At 41.8% G+C, this 18059-nt stretch overlaps 1 protein-coding gene across 1 annotated transcript; it reads left to right on the top strand.

The window, feature by feature from the left end:
* Positions 1 to 353: 353 nt before the first annotated feature.
* LOC308310674 (sodium- and chloride-dependent GABA transporter 2-like) lies at positions 354 to 14925 on the top strand (the record flags this gene model as incomplete). The annotated part of the gene is made up of 15 exons (XM_080757054.1): positions 354 to 408; positions 1793 to 1987; positions 4338 to 4472; positions 5404 to 5544; positions 5835 to 5916; positions 6371 to 6503; positions 6910 to 7044; positions 8972 to 9075; positions 10165 to 10289; positions 11382 to 11494; positions 11825 to 11962; positions 12965 to 13067; positions 13674 to 13774; positions 13916 to 14086; positions 14681 to 14925. The coding sequence occupies 15 exons, from the start codon at positions 354 to 356 to the stop codon at positions 14837 to 14839; spliced, it is 1890 nt and encodes a 629-aa protein (XP_080613180.1). The 3' UTR covers positions 14840 to 14925.
* Between the last annotated feature and the right edge of the window lie 3134 nt (positions 14926 to 18059).

The following is an 18059-nucleotide window of genomic DNA, read 5'->3' as shown; positions in this document are numbered from 1 at the left end:
ACAGTACATTCATGCGAATGACAAAATCCTATCAGCCTAAAATGACCTTTTTCCTTCACCATTGCAGCATCTAGTATTTTGAGTTCAAGTTTGTACTATTCGCTAATGAGAAGTGCATTCAGTCAGTTGAAATAAGATAAAGAACAGAGAGAAAGGCTCACAATGCCATGCCAGACGTCTTCCGGGAGCCTCTGCTCTTCCTATTGTCTGTTTACTAAACAGTTGGGATTACCATTGATTGCAATAAGAATACAGAGCTTTACACCTTCGTCAAAAACCACATCATTTAGACCCCACTTTTGACTGTGTGTGTGTGGGGGGGGGGGGGGGGGGGGGGGGATGGGCAATGGATCATGGTACAGAGTAATCTCTCAGGAAAAGACCTCTTCACCCCTGCAGACATGCTGGGTGCTGCACTTTGATCAGGGAGAAGTCAAAGGGACAAAAAGTGGAGGCTGGCCTATGTTTAGCATTACTAGACCCCACCCCCATCCCCGCACACATTAAATACTAAAACTTCAACCTCCAAAGATCAAAAATCTGTCATCCCTTCAGCCTTGACACAAGAGTTGGACACAGAAGATCGGTTGGCACTGCAATGCATGGTAAGACATGTGAAGTGAATTGCCATTTCTCTAATTATTGTTCATTAGGACTAGTGCATTAGATTAGAGGCTGTAGTGAAATTTCATTTTTTTTGTACAGTTACAGATGTATTTTTATACAATTTAATTCAGGTTATAATTAGGACATGTTTTAGTAATATATTGTAACCTTTAACAAGTGAGTGAGAGACTGAATTCATATTATATTTGCTGGGGACTACTGACTACTGCAGATAATGGCTTTTAAAATTCAGCCAACGGTTCTAGATGAAAAGTTATTTTGTCTACAATGAAAAAAATAATTTGTACATATAACGTGTTCCTAGCAATTCGGACTGATACAATACAGTCCTACATAGTGCAAAGAAGAAAGTAAATTAACAATGTGAACTTACAACTCAAATGACAATTCTAAGATGCACTACAAATAAGGTTTTGCAAGACGCTGTCAATCAGTTGACTTCTTATTTATTTCTTACAATGCTGCTATTACTGAAATATATATTATAATATTTTTTCTTTATTTATTAGTAATGTATCCATTTGTAACCGAATGTAAAATGTACCCTTTCAGGTCAAATTGGTAACATTCACACACACTCTGAGTTCAATTAACTGTAGGCATATTTCCTTTGATCTAGAGCGTGTGGGGTGCAGGTACCTTTCCCATATGCTGAAGGGATTACATTTTTTTACAGTCTCTGGGTCAATGTTAAGTAACTAAGTACATTTACTCAAGTACTGTAGTTAAGTAGGGCCTACAATTCTGAGGTACTTTCCTGGAATATTTCCAATTTTCTATACTTTTACTTTGCAGATTATTGTATTGTCACATCAGACATCACAGGTTTACAAGGTAAAAAAAAGTGGGTGAAATTAGTTTTCATGCATAGTTTCCATCGTGTCGTTATTTCTATTGAAAAAAAATCAAACAAACAAGAAAGCAAAAAACAGTACCTGAGATAAGATATAAAGGTGTGGGAGCAATAGCAGCAGATCATAGATGTATACTTTTAATGAGTCTTTATATCGCTACTATTACTTAAGTTAAAATATCCGAGTACTTCTTCCACCACTGCTCGGCGTTATGGAGATTCATTGGAGCCACTGGTCTAAAGTAAGAAAAGAATGATTAGCGTATCATTGTGAGAAAGCTTCAGAAAACAGGTGTCCTAATTGACTTGCAGGAGACGCGGCCAGTGCAGGCATCTCCAATGGCTCCGTCCGACCCAAGCAGCAGGCTCTGCCGCAGTCGGAGCAGAAGTTGGAGGAGAGAGGAGAGTGGGGCAATAAAATTGAGTTCATCCTCTCTGTGGCTGGGTCCATCATCGGACTGGGCAACATGTGGCGCTTCCCCTATCTCTGCTACAAGAACGGCGGAGGTAAGGGACTTCACGGGACTTTATAGAACTATGCATCAATGGTTCACGTGCACGTGTGTGTGTGTGTGTGTGTGTGTGTGTGTGTGTGTGTGTGTGTGTGTGTGTGTATATATGTACAATAGTGCATACAATGCATGCATGTATTGTATGTAGTAATGCAAGTTTTGTGTATGCGTGAGTATCTGTTCAATTGCATGCAGGTAGGTATGCATGTTGTTTTGTATGTGTATAATGCAGGTGTTCATACCATAAGCATGCAAACATGTCCGTATGCATTTATGCATGTTTGAATTGTCAATAGTTGCAATTATTCACTTGATGAAAGTTAATAGGAGAGTTAAGCGCTCTGCAAATCTGTGTATCAACGACCAATGCCAAGAACGTTTGATCAGAGTAATTTGTGGGGGCGTGCTTGTCTAGCTGGTATATCAGAACCCCCCTCCCACACACATACACATACCTAGTCTCTCTGTGTGTCTCTGTGGGGTGGTTGGGAGTCAGGGGTCAAGGGTCAATAAGGTCAGACAGCTGTTGTTGCTGGATCGCACAGCATGGCTGAAATCTGAGCGCTCTGCACATCCCGGGGCTGCCCAAAGTCACTTGGAACACACAGAAGTTGCATGAGTGCGTGCGTGCATGCATGAGGTGTGCGTGTGTGTTATGTGAGAGAACAGTGATAATGATGTTTGTTAATGATGTTAAGTCTGGGCACCACTTTGGCTTCGGTAAAGTTCGGTTCCTCTGACATTCTGGGACAGAGGTGACAGGTAAGCCCTAACCACACCAGAGGGTCGCCATGCAACTCCTTGCAACAACTACTTAAGTTGCAACTACTTGCAACCATTATTCCCAATGGAAGTTGCAAGAAGTTGCATTGGTGTGGTTTGTTTTGTTGCAAGGAGTTGCAGCTGGTGTGGTTTGTTTTGTTGCAAGGAGTTGCAGCTGGTGTGGTTTGTTTTGTTGCAAGGAGTTGCAGCTGGTGTGGTTTGGGCCTGATTCAAACAGGTTTATTGCAGAGAGGGGCAAGCAGTGGTGGAAAGTAACTAAGTACATTTACGTAATTGCACTTAAGTACAATTTTTAGTTATTTGTACTTTACTTGAGTATTTTCAATCTCCAGTACTTTTACTTGTACTCCACTACATCTCAGAGGCTCATATTGTTTTCTTCATTTACTCCACTACATTTATTTACTTACTGATTACTTAGTAGATTTTGATTATTATTACAAAACATACAGTAACCACTTCAGCGCTATATACATTTCAGCCATTTTAAAATAGCAGTTCTACAAGCTCACAATGCGTTGTGATGCCTTTTAGATCTGCTATTTTCAAAATATTTTAACATTCTGCATAATGAGTACTTTTACTTTTAGTACTTTAAGTACATTTTGATGCCAATACTTGTACTTTTACTCAAGTATATTTTGAATTCCGGACTTTTACTTGTAACTGAGTTGTTCTATATTGCAGTATTGATACTTTTACTTATAGTAAAAATAAACGTGAATCTCTCCTGACTCCTGAGTGTGTCTGACATCTCACAGTGGATGTCTTCTCACCACCTCAAGCTATGAACCCAGGCAAGACTGAGCTTCTCTTCTTCCCAGCTATGTCCTGCCCATAGACTGTAAAAAGATATGGACAAAGCGTTCTCCGGGTCTGATATGGACGTAATATGAAGCCAGTCAGTCCTTGAATTGTAAATCGCCATCTTTATAGATCCGTTTGGGCCCAGCTGGCCATTGGCTGGCCCAGACAACGAGGCGGGACTTCCCCCCTTCTTCTGCGTTGGTTTTTATTTTGACTCGAACGGGGGTGGCTCCCGATCATAGACTGTAACGGTAGCCACGCCCCTCAGAACATACGCGACTTTATGGTAGTTTCTTTTATAAATGGGACCATAATTTTCCAAAAAGAAAATATGACATGAGAAATGAGACTTTAAACTAGTGACTGGAAGCAGAAAGTATTCATGACCATGTTTATTAAGTTAATACAGTCTAGGTAAAGTTGGGCCCAAATACATGGACCTCTATGGAGATATGGATTTTTTTGGGCCCAATGACAGCGCCACAACAGGCCATTATATGAACTTTCAGGAAGTCCCGATTACCTTAGTGGCTTCACAAAATATCTGTCTGACTGCCCCCCTGGTCCTGCCCCATGCAGGAGCTAACTATTTCCATATTGGTAACTTCGGTTCCAACATCCAAGAACCTTGGTGTTGTCCTGGACAGTCAGCTCTCATTCAAAGCACTCATTACAGAGGTCACTCGGCTATGGGTCAGGCATGAAAGAATCCTGCTCCAACCTCCCCTTCTTAACTGTTCCTCTTTGCCCTCCAGGAGCCTTCCTGATCCCCTACATGATCTTCCTGTTTACTTGTGGAGTCCCTGTGTTCTTCCTGGAGGTGGCTCTGGGACAGTTCACCAGCGAGGGAGGCATCACTTGTTGGAGGAAGATCAGTCCTCTGTTTGAAGGTACAACGTTTACTCTTTCTGGTACAGCAGTAAAGGTGACTCTGGCAGGCTCGGTGTCCAACGTGGGACTGCATGGTCGTTTTAGTTTTGAGAGAGGCCACAGAGCAGATTGATGGAAGTTGCTGACAATAAAAGGTGATATTAATTTAGAATCTAAGAGACATTCTTTAACTTGGGTTTAGATGTATATTATATACATGTACTAGACCCGCTGGGCACAATCTGATTACTCTGACATGTTTAACCTCATCCCTAAACTTAAAGCTACAATCTGTACGTTTTGTCTACCCGACACAAGGATAAATGTCTCAATGGAAGTGTAGAGAGACCACCTCCAACTCTCTGAATTAACTTTGCACATCAACTGATATCATGGGCCCTATTTTATCCTATTTTATTCCTAAACTTCTTTTTAATTTTTACTATTTCGAAATACTTTTTAAAATCGTTCAACTACCTGATCGATACGTTGTGAGGTTGAACTATATTTTTTAGTTCAAATAGCGAATCTACAAGCCTACAACGTGTCGATCGGCTAGTTGAACAATTTTAAGATGTTTTTCCAAAATAGTAAAAAGAACAAACCCAAAAAAGACAGTGTAGGGATAAGGGGTAAGGAAGGCACTGGATAAAATAGGGACCCATGTGTGCAGGTCTAGTCTAGGTATATGGCATGGGGGGCTCCATCTTGCGCCAACCCTTACTCCTTATCCCTAAACTTATTTGCCATTTTTTACTATTTTAAAACATTTTAAAATAGTTCAACTAGCCAATCTACATCGACACGGTGTTAGCTTGTAGATCGGCTATTTGTACTATTTTTTTAAATGTTTTAAAATAGTAAAAAATGGCAAATAAGTTTAGGGATTAAGGGGTGGCGCAAGATATAGGGCCATATCTGTACAGTAACATTTGGATATGATGTGTGCAGGTCTAGGTTATGGCACGCAGGTCATAGTGACTCTCCTCAACTTCTACTACATCGTTGTGTTGGCCTGGGGTATCTTTTACCTGTCCTTCTCCTTCACCTGGGACCTGCCCTGGTCCTCCTGCAATAACACGTGGAACACAGGTGATATGAATTACTTGATTAGTTTAATAAGCATGGCGTTAATAAAACAGGTTTCAGACTGGCCATAGCCTGGGTGATAATAGCTCTGATCCATAGCCTTCTACTGCTTCTACGATTCTGCCCTGCGTAGTACAAGGCTATGGGACTTACAATTTTAAATCTCAAATCGAAATCAGACCAGCCTCTCCTCTTTGGCATAATCTCCCCCTACCCCTGTATACAGTAATAAGTTCCATGTCTGTGGAGAAACTGGAGTTGCATTGAATGACAGCTGGGCTTTTCCCCCTCAGAGAACTGCGTGGAGTACCAAAGGAGAGTGGACAACGTCACAATGGACCCAAACGCTACCTCACCTGTCATGGAATTCTGGGAGTGAGTTTTCCAGACATCTAACCTCTACTCCAGTGGTTCTCAAAGTGGGACCCAGGGGTCCTTGGGTGGGGGGGGGGGTTCCAGGGAGTCCCCAGCTAAATTATTTATAGTTATAGTAGCTATAGTATTTATATTTAGTTCCATTTGTACACTTTTAGAATTATGGGGATCCGCGGCCTAATGCTGCTGGAGCAAACTGGGGTGGTGCTTGAAATTAAAAGGATTGAGAACCACTGCTCTGCTCAATGATACATTACGTATTACTAGTGATTAGTATGATTACTGATTACCAGGCATTACTTCTGTATACTAAACCCCCACATTCATATCTATACCCCTCCCCCCGAACTCTGGCCAAGTAACCCGCTCAACTAACCATTCATTACTAAGTTAAATTAACGCAACTGCGACTCTCTCTCTCTCTCTCTCTCTCTCTCTCTCTCTCTCTGTGCAGGAGGAGAGCTCTGAGGATATCCCCGGGCATCGACCACATGGGCTCTCTGAACTGGGACCTGGCACTGTGTTTGTTCATTGCCTGGGTCATGTGCTACTTCTGCATCTGGAAGGGGACCAAATCCACAGGGAAGGTGGGTAGGGGGACGGTAGTGGATCTCCTGGGTCCAATCCGGCCTAATAATCACATCCTCGATGTAGTTTTTAATTGTATTAATTTGTGACAGTGAGATGAAAGACAGTAAAGTGCCTTGGGTCGAATTCGAACCCGGGTCAGCTGCAAGAATGACTGTAGTCAGTTACTAATGTAGCATGCAGGTGAGCCACATGGCACCCCTAGGAGTAACTGACGTGTGTCAGTGCAATATCAATATCTGTGTGTGTGTGTGTGTGTGTGTGTGTGTGTGTGTGTGTGTGTGTGTGTGTGTGTGTGTGTGTGTGTGTGTGTGTGTGTGTGTGTGTGTGTGTGTGTGTGTGTGTGTGTGTGTGTGTGTGTGTGTGTGTGTGTGTGCGCGTGTGTGTGCACGTTTGCGTGTACAGGTGGTATATTTCACCGCCACCTTCCCGTATCTGATGCTGATCGTGCTGCTGGTCAGAGGACTCACTCTACCTGGAGCTGCCATAGGAATCAAGTTCTACCTTTATCCTGACCTGGGAAGACTGGCTGATCCACAGGTACCATGACACAACTGACACGACTGACAGACACACAGACACACACACACCTAGGCTGCTTATCGAGTGGCCAGCCTGACAGCGTTTCACTCCCCATCTCTCTCTCTCCCCGTTTCCTGCAGTCAGTCTACTGTACACTATCAAATAAAGGCAGAAAACAAAAATAATAATTATATATTTCAACCATGAAGAAACAATATAGTAGCAATACACTTCAGTATACACTAAAAGCAGCGTCGCAGCGGTTGTTTCCGGATTGCTCTGCAACCCCGTTGGGCGAGGGGGCTCACCAGATGCAGGCATCCCAGGGTTCTGTGCGGTGGGGTGGGGATGGTGTCGTTGTGTGTGTGAGGGCCCATCTGTGCTCCATGAAAGAGTCCCAGACCACAGAGTTCACGCGGAGGGCCCGCACACCGCTGGGCTCGCAAACACAAAGAAAAGGAGGGAGAGATGTCAGAGTGTGTCGGTCAGCTAGAGACACGACCCCCCTCCACAGCTTAAACTGGTCCAGACCGGCTGAGAACCAGACACAAGAACAGTCAAATGCTCAGTTTTGGACCCTTACTGGTCCATTTGGTTCCATTTGTACTTTTTCTGAGTTACGTTAACACAGTTAAAACTCATGCATTATAACATGGTATCTGAGGAATACTAGTGCTGTGCACATTGTTTTTACTCAAAGCATTTTCACACGATTGCCTTTATTTGAACATAGACATTTTTCGATGCTACCCAGATAGAGTAGAACATTTAGATAAAATTATTTTTTTCAACTGAAATTTCTGTGAACATTTTGACCTATAATGACATGCCAAAAATAGGGATGCCAGGTTGGAAGTAGTTAATAAGTAGTGGACCACAAGATGTGCCTAATGTAGTAACGTGTCCTAGTGTCATATTGGTTTGTTGGTCAGTGATTACCTGAAGTTAATGAGAACATGTAAACACTCCACACGTGTACCCTTCTGCATACAAACACAATAATACACCTGTTACAAACACACATCGACATGTTTGCCTCGACTCGAGGCAAATGTGTGTAAATTTACTTCTCAACGTGGGGTCCAGGGAATTAATTTAAATGTAATTTATCTGTCTAGAAGTTAGCCTAAAGAGAGAATGTGCAGTGTTAGAATGATGATTCAGATCATAGTTATCTCCTCAGTTACAGCCTTTTCCACTGGTTGGGAACCGGTTCAGTTCAGAACCAATTCTTAGTCCACGAGCCAGAGCTCCAAAATTGGAACGTTAATTATGAATTGAGTGTGCAAAACCATATCTATAATTGTTTAGAGGATCAATATAATATTATATTTTATATTTACTATTTTCTCTTTGAACCTCTGACCACGATAATTACCCTGATAATTAACTCATAATTGATTCATAGTGATAATTAAGGTTCTAATTTCTGAGCTCTGGCTCATGGACTAAGAATTGGTTCTGAACTGAACCGGTTCCCAACCAGTGGAAACGGGGTCATAGTGTGTGACAGTTGTAGAATTTTGTATTTTTTCTACTTCACTTTAAATTACTGCAATATTTTATTTTATACCATTTAAGTGGTATAAAAGTGAATCAGCTATATAGTTATGTTAAACTACATTAGGCTCGCAATGTGCTTATTATAAGATGGCTTCTTAATTAATTGCTCGCTAATGTTTGTTTACATAACCAGGGTTATGTTATAAGTTATAACCTACAGTTTTGATGTGAGTTTTGGCATAATATTTTTGCAAATATTCGAATGCAAGATTTGTATCTGTATCGGCCGATCATCAGAGATTAACCACTTTCAACCCGGCTTCATGTCGATGTCGATAGGTGAAATGTTTCACATATGTTTCTACGTACGTACTTTAAATGCAGGTAAAACGTTAGAAAACCACCGTCTCAAATAAACGTGATGTTTATTGTGTGTGTTTAGGTGTGGATGGACGCCGGAACTCAGATCTTCTTTTCATATGCCATCTGTCTGGGTTCACTCACAGCGCTGGGCAGCTACAACAAATACAACAACAACTGCTACAGGTAAACACTCATATCAGGAAATGACTGGCACATCAAGGCACTTTAATTAACCACATATCACGTATACTGGGGGGAACATTTGGAAATTCCTAAATACATTCGGAACATTCAAAAATAGTAGTTTAAGGGAGAACAAAATATTTTTTACAGACTGGATGTAATGTTTCTTTTTTGAGAAAGAGAACAAATGTAATATATATTGATTTATTATTGATAGGATTCAATAATTTTTTTCTTGCCATGTCAACAAGTTGATAGGAATTTGTCTTGGTTCATACTCAACATATACAGACAACCATAGATACAAAAACAAGAAAGACAATACACTACAAAAACCAGCAGCACATTCAGTTTTTTTAAAGTGCTATATGCATATTGCTACATACATACATCAGCCCAACTGTGCCTAATGAGTCAAGTTCAGATGTCTAATGGCTACGAGGTAAGTGCTATCTCTGAAGCGAGATGTTGAGCTCTTGATACTTCTATATTTCCTGCCTGCTGGGAGGAGATTGAAGAGGTAATGTGCAGGATGGGAGTTGTCTGTTATGATTTTCTTAGCCTTCCTAATTATTCTGGTGGAGTAGAGTGAGAAAAGTGTAGGGAGGCTACATCCAATGGTTTTTGATGCACGACGTACTACTCTTTCCAGCTTCGATTTGTCTTGAGAGGTTGTGTGACCAAACCAGACAAGCATGGAGAAGGTAAGAACACTTTCAATAGTGGCCCTATAGAAGTGAGTCATGGCTGCTTGGCTGACTTTAAACTTCTTAAGCTGCCGCAGGAAATAGAGACGCTGGTGTTATTTGCTTATTATGATGTTGGTGTTTTGATCCCATGATAAGGATTCATGGATGGTGGTCCTGAGGAACCGGAAGGAGGAGACTCTTTCTACCTCTTCTCCATTGATGAAAAGGGGACTCGAGATATTTTTTCTAAAGTCGATGAACATCTCTTTGGTTTTAGAGATGTTTAGAATCAAGTTGTAACTCTCACACATCTCACCAGCTCCTCTACTGAATTATTTACGAACCATTTTGGAAACGAACGATTCCATTGCTTGGCTAACAACAACAAACTGTTTTCCAGAGACTGCGTGTCGCTGTGCGTCCTGAACAGCGCTACAAGCTTTGTGGCGGGCTTTGCCATCTTTTCCATCCTGGGTTTCATGGCGTACGAACAGAACGTCGACATCTCGGAGGTAGCGGAGTCCGGTGAGTCACCCAACAAGCTTTACCCATTAAAGGGACATTTCACCACTGGAAGAAACTGCAGTCACTCAATGTTAATAGTATTTGTAGTAGATAACAGTAGCGCAATTTTTTATTTGCACCCTATAGCCATAATAATAATAAAGTCTGTGTGTTTGACTGGATTGCTGAATTCCTACAATGCCCATAATGCTTTAGTGCACTTCCCCTCCTTGTGGCGAGGGGGAGGGCTGCATGGAGGTGTGACTTTGTAGTCCAGGAAAGAAGTGAGTGACTAAAATATAAAAAAAAACATATCACACACATAAAAACCCCAGGAAAGTGTTTCTGTGTCCTAAACATCATTCAAATAAGCTCTGGTTGCAAAAGTGTCCCTTTACGACCTGAGAACTGATTCTACAAAATGTCTTCTAAATCTTGACAGTTTTCTGAAAAACGTATCAGTGGTGCACTGGTGGTGCTCAAACCTTTTCATGTCAACCCACATAATTATATGTGGGTCCTTGACATGATTATATGTATTATATGTATTTGGCCGCAGACTTGTTCCAGGGACCCCCAGAAGCAAATATTTGAGTTAAAAACGTTCACTGTGAAAGAATATATATTCAAAGATTTACACACGTTTTCAGGATTTTGTAAAAATGGCAGATCTACAAGCTCATAGCGCGGAAAGTTTAAAATAATGGTAAAGTCTTTGAAAGCTTTTTGCCTTTATTGATAGAGTAAGTGGTGATTGACAGGAAAGGAGGAGAGAGAGACGGGGAGTGACATACAGCGTAGTTCATCAGGAACTGGACTCAAACCCGCTGTAGGCTGCATTAGGAGCCTAGGTACCGGACCGCTGGGCCCGCCCGGGCCCATGTTGTTACTTTTAGTTCCCTGCATGTGTTTTTTTTCTTTTAATAGTTCATACTCATTTTAGAATGGAAGTCGATGCCGCTGAGATGCGGGTGCCCAGATTTCAAGAGGACTGACTTGTTTATTTGAATGTGTTCTTCTTTCCAGCAAGTGTTTCGGATGTGCATAAACTTTTTACAATTTGTCCTGAATAATATTTTCAATCAACTGGTGATTTGTCCTGTCTTCATTCAGGTCCAGGGCTGGCGTTCATAGCCTACCCTCGTGCTGTGTCCATGATGCCATACTCTCCTGTCTGGGCGGTTCTGTTCTTCATCATGATCGTTTTCCTGGGGCTGGACAGTCAGGTATAGACCTTACAGCATTGTTTCTCAAACATTTTCATGTATTTGACTGTGGACCTGGATCTGATAAATGGTTGTACCAGGTTCCCCCATAAGAGAAGATAATTGTGGTGTTAAAATATTTCAATATTATTAGATTTTTTCACAAATTGACAAGTGGTACTGGCGGGAGGTCAAAATCTATTACACCCCCGAGCAAGTAGGTGTGCTCAATTTCCCTACGGGTAAAATGTTTTCCCACTGGTGCGGTGGACCCGGCGTTAAATCGTGACATTGATGTTACCGAGTGCAGCTTTAAGTGGCGTAAACATGGCTTTGAACGTGTCTTGTCAGTTTGTGTGCGTGGAGAGCCTGGTGACGGCCATAGTGGACATGTACCCTGCCACGTTCCGGCGCAAGAACCGCAGGGAGCTCTTTCTGTTGGTGGTGGCGTTCGTGTCTTTCCTCATGGGCCTTGTGATGCTGATGGAGGTGAGGGCCACACACTACACATACTGTACACATACGCATGCTTTTGAGGACATCAGCGTTTTATGATGGCGACGATATGAATGCCATTTGTACAATTTCTTTGCATTTTAACCCTAACCCTGAAGCTCAAAATAGCCGACATACAAGCTCACAACAGGCAAAACGCCTGAGCAGAGCACACACACACACACACACACACACACACACACACACACACACACACACACACACACACACACACACACACACACACACACACACACACACACACTCACTCACACTCGCACCCTCACCACACACTCACACACACTCATGCACAAATAGATGAATGCACGCACACACTTCCTGTGGCTGAGGCTGGGGGTCACACCTGGGAGGTTGTGGGAGTATAATCCATGTCAGGATGCTCTGTTCTGGAGAAATAAACTGTTCATGCAGTTCACTCATTTTTGCCTCTGACACAGCTGCCTCCCAGAGCTCTCTCTGCAGCGTGTTAATGTAGGAGAATAATCTTTAGAACCTGCTTTTCGCATTTAGAGTGTTTTTCTTTCAATTCGTCACATCAGAAATTGAGGAATGGCGTGACATACAGATTAGAATGATCTCTAAATAATTGTTTGATTCCCAAACTTTCTTGTCCCCAGAGGGAGTTTTTGGGGCATGATATTTGCTTGATTTGTGTAGTATTTATTTGCTTTGTTTTGTCTTGACCTGTTCTGTCCACTTCTCCTACGTACTTTCAGAGTTCAATTAAAACCCATTCTGTACGGGAACCCCTTTTGGTGTTTTAACTATTGAAAAATAGCAGATTTGCTATTTTTGAAAAATGTGGCACAAATCTTTGAATATATATTCTTTCAGAGCAAACGTTTTATTTTATTTTGACGTCAGGCCAAAATGGGTTAACACTCTGGACTGTGCATACTGTATTTATGTCCTGTAAAATGAGGTCCCATAGTCATAGTATACTTATACTCAGTGTATATCTCTGTCTCTTTACAGGGTGGTATGTACGTCTTCCAGCTCTTTGATTACTATGCAGCCAGCGGCATGTGTCTTCTCTTCATGGCCATCTTTGAGACCGTCTGCATTGCCTGGGTCTATGGTGAGTTGTCCTGTAGATGTCCCATAGGTCCTTAGTTAGAAGAACCTCTTACATTAGAAGTAATGACAAAAAGAGAAAGTAGTTTCGGGTAGGTGCTTATTGGTGACTTTTAATATATATTATGATGTAATACTTGACATATTACTCATTCAAAATGAAAAAGAAGAACTTTATCCACAATATTCAATGCATGCTAACTCTGAAGAGGAGAGGAAGATTGGATATTTATGTGATTAAATTATATTAAGTATGTCGTGTTGTATAGCCCACTGATTGGTAGACCTGACATTATGCAGACCATTTGGTTTGGTCCTTATATTTTCAATTTTATATATTTTATTTTTACATCCATGCTGCTGCTGCTGATTATTATCTTGTTATATATTATATTGTGGTGTTAGCACAGTCTTTGCAGGACGTGTATGCCACCTAACTTTTCGCTGCTTGATTCTTATACTAATCTTGATGGGCTATGTTTATGTACAATATTTTGGCCAAAGCTGTAAATGGACAATTACATACAGCATATTGACGCCGGTATCCCTGGTTCCTTTAAGACCCAGTGTTGTAAGCTGTGTCCTTGTTTCTCTCCGGCTATTTTCCCAGGTGCGGATCGCTTTTACGATAACATAGAGGACATGATTGGCTACCGACCAGGACCTTACATCAAGTACTGCTGGTTGTTCTTCACCCCAGCCACATGCATTGTGAGTGTCAACACAACACGATCGCAACGGGTTGTGGACTTGTAGATCTGTTATTTTTTCATCTTTATTTTTTATTTTTTCCAAAATGGGGACACCACGGTCAATGTGATTAAACGCTATATCTACTCCTTCCCCCTGCAGGGTACATTTGCCTTCTCACTCATCAAATACACCCCGCTGAAGTACAACAACGAGTATGTGTACCCGTGGTGGGGCTACTTCGTGGGCTGGCTGCTGGCTCTGTCTTCCATGGTCTGCATCCCCATGTGGATGATCTACAAGATCAGCATCACTCAGGGGACACTCAGAGAGGTGACTTATTTCCAAAGTGACTACTTTCCAAACTGCTGTGTAATGTCATTGTCATGGGCAGAAATCTCTTCTCTTCTCATCTTTTACCAGGGGGAATTACAGTTTATGTATCATTGGAAAACTGTGGAAGAGATAGTCTGGTTTGAGAGGTTCCCTGGTGTATCTGTGTCAACCTGTGACATGCTTCCTGGCTAGTAGTGCCCTTGACCATTCCAGATGATGAGAATCTTGGTCTTTTAGCTTGTTTGCTTTGACCACTGTAGTTTGACCACTTTTTCCATCATCAATTCAGCGCTGTGTTCCGCCGTGTGTTGTAGTTAAAGAAAAGGCCCAGGAGGTGGCGTAACCGTCTGGGCACACGACTGGTAATCCAGTCGCAGTGTGCCGCGGGTTTGACTCCCGAGCCCGACACGGCCTTTACTGCATGTCTTCCCCCATCTCTCTCCCGTTTCCTGTCAGCCTACTGTCTGTCCCTTCAAAAAACCAATAAAAGGCGTAAGCCGCAAAAAAATATCTTAAAAAAAAAGAAAAAAAGTTAAGAAAGTAACACAAAATAAAAGCTCACAATGCATGTGTGTGTGTGTCTGTCTATAGCGTGTCCAGCTGCTCATCACGCCATCTGATGACTTACCAAAGACCAAACGGGAGCAGGAGAGGATGCTGGCCATTTTTGCTCCTGAGGGTGACCGTGACGGCACCGCAACGAACATGAACGGCTACTTCCCCGTGCCCGAGAAGGACTCCAACATCTGAGGTTCCATTGTTGAAAAGAAATGTGGTTTTTTTCCAACAGCCTGGCAAAATCTTCAGCACGTCGAACTCTGGCCTCCTTCTTGAAGCTGGCGGTGTGTGTGTGCCTTTCTCTCCTATCCCTCCGTTGTCCTTTCTTGAGAAGGAGAAAATGCGGAGATGATATGATATACACAGTATATAGTAATCTGTAGTGTTAGGAAGTACTGGAATGCATGTAAAGGGATTGGATTATTCTGATTACCACATGGACAAAACCACCTACCGCATAATGTGTTACAGACAGTGTTCAACTTTAGAATATAGTAGTTAAAGGTATAGGGTAAGTGGTCTTCTTTGGTTCAAATAGGTGTTAAATGGCTCTAATATTCTGATCAGAATACTAGTAGTAGTAGTAAGTAGTAGTAGTAGTAGTACTCATTGCGTATGTGTTCGGTAACAGGAGTCTCTGTCTCTCCAGCTCTTTAATACATTTCCAGGTTGGGATACCAATTTGATCCGATCAGGATAGAGAACTCATATCAGTCTCTATCTGATTAACAAGTGACATTGGAAGTGTTGACGGAAATAAATGACAAAATTGATCTGTAGTGTAACACTATAAATAATTAAGCCATTACATGGGTATTCTCTCCTGATTGGCTGTAAATGTGTCACCTACCTGAAAATGTATTTTCCCTGTGACTGAACAAGCACTCAGAATACAGAGCTTTAACCTTGGAACAAATCTTAGGTACCTACCTTTAATTACTTACTGGATTACAGAGAACCATATTTACTGGGACATGGCGTTTTAAACTGTACAAACAATTTGTGAATTGATATAAATATATTGTAAGTGTATCTATCTTGTTAAAGGATTTCTGATGAATTTGAAAGTGGATGACATTACTGACAACAAGTAATTGGATAATATAACAATGTGTACTTGAAAGGGTCCTTCCCAGCCGTGGCAATGTTAAGAATCGATCAGAGGTTGTTCCCTCATTAGGTTTCTCAACTTTATAGCCAATAAACAATTTTTCCCCCTTTTTCATTATCGACACAATATCAACATTGAGATATTTGGTCGTCTGTTGTCTCGCACAATAATACTGAGAATCTAATAATACTGAGGATTTATGGGTACAGTAACAGTACTTTCTTATTTTAATTTTTTTGTCTCCCTATCACTCCATCATTTCACGACTTTGTATATTGTTATATTATTGCTATATGGCTCAAATAATTGTTACCTTTTCCTTCTTTACTTTACAGGAATGATGGTAAACTATTATGCTGTACAGTAGGATTGCAAATGAGACTGAGAGGCTGTATGCTTGATGTTGCTAATCAATGAAAATGTGTTGTGATGTGTGAAAATTGTTCTATATTATCACACAACAGATATATATGACTAATATGAAATGTGTACATTTTAGTTTCATTTTTTTGTGTATAACATATGACTGTACAAAGAAATGCGAATTGTGTAAGTACCTTTTGAAATAAAGATGTACAAATTAACTGAGTTATGTTGTCCTGGTTCTATTTTTATGATCATATCTAGGTTATATTTTGTGTTTGATGTTTTATTTATTTATTCAATATGTTAAAAACATCCTCACACTGTGATCTTGTCCTGTGGTTGGATTATTAGCTAGGTTGCTTCGTGTGTGTGTGTGTGTGTGTGTGTGTGTGTGTGTGTGTGTGTGTGTGTGTGTGTGTGTGTGTGTGTGTGTGTGTGTGTGACTGTGTGTGTGAGAATCACATGAGTGAATTATAATTTTGCCTGGAGTCATTTCCTTTGCAATATTCACTGTGTCCACATGAGGACGACAGAGATGACGGAATGGAAACGGATTGACTCAGGCCCATCAGCAGTAGCACACCAAAGCAATCTTTTGACCTGGTCAGAAGTACTAGCTTTAAGACGGGGTCAAGCCAAAAATAAAAAAGATATACGTAATATACACAATGAGCTATATAAACAATGATGATTTAATAACAAATAATAAAGTAATACATAAAGATCACACCTGTGTGCATTGAGGGGCGCTCCTATCATCATCATGTCATCACATTATACAAATGGGCTTGCCCAGGTGGGTTTTAATTAGATATACCTAAGCCAGAGGTCATCCCAAAGCTTCTAATTTCTGTGTGGTTGACATGGCGTAGGTAGACTGGAGATGACGTCAGTTTGTTTGGTTACGCTCATTGGCCGAAGAGGTTGTTTGTCAACGCTGTAGTCCCGTAACCAGAGTCAGACTCCATTCGCATGTATGGAAATGCAATTTCTGTGACGCAATTTTCTGCGTGAAAGGAACACGTTATTCCAACCAGTTTCTTTCCCCTCCATCAGGCTGGCCAGGGGGAGATAGTTTAGAGACCAGGATTACTGCATGTTTTTGTGAGGGTATACCTACCCTAGGGGACACGGGGAGAACATGCAAACTCCACACAGAAAGGCCCTTTCGCCAAGCCCGCCTCGAGTATGGGCACTGATGACACGGAGGAGAGAACACGCCCCCAGCACCCACGGTGTCCCCAGTGGGAATCGAACCCAGGACCTTCTAGCTGTGAGGCACTATACCATATACATACACTATATACCGACTGTGCCGCCCCCCTTTTTTTTCTCACCCTGGAAAAAAACCTGTCCCCCACCTCTCTGTGTATATTGCTCTCACCCCTTCCCCCCCTCCCCGTCTCTATCTCTCCATTAGCATAGAACAGGCTCACCTCTCTCTTTCTCTCTCTCTCTCTCTCTCTCTCTGTCTCTCTCTCTCTCAGGCATAGCACTCAGCTGTATATTGAGTCAATCCATTACATTTACTGGAGGTCCTGGAATTTGATCTCTCTCTCACACGCACGCGCACACACGCACGCACGCACGCGCGCACACACACACACACACACACACACACACACACACACACACACACAGACAAAGGGCATGACGTGTATAATTGCATACCAACATTGCACTAGTACAGTATCTATTACATCTGCAGGTATAAAGCCCAGCCCACACCAATATGATTCACGATGCCACAACACTGTTGCATGCAGAGAGAGAGATTACAGCTATCTGGATTGCCCATTGCAGCTTGGTGCAGTCTGATGTGGGATTCTGTTTGCAAGTTGCAACTTGTCACGTCGCGAATCAGTGGTGCGGAATGACATTAAGGGTTTCATGAACAAATGAGATAAACCTAAATAGGCTGCGAGTGCGAGTGCG

This window comes from Protomyctophum bolini (assembly GCF_963924005.1).
Source record: "Protomyctophum bolini genome assembly, chromosome: 23".
Taxonomy (NCBI): domain Eukaryota; kingdom Metazoa; phylum Chordata; class Actinopteri; order Myctophiformes; family Myctophidae; genus Protomyctophum; species Protomyctophum bolini.
Note: the sequence above shows the minus strand (reverse complement) of the source record. Positions and strands in the feature narration are given on the sequence as shown.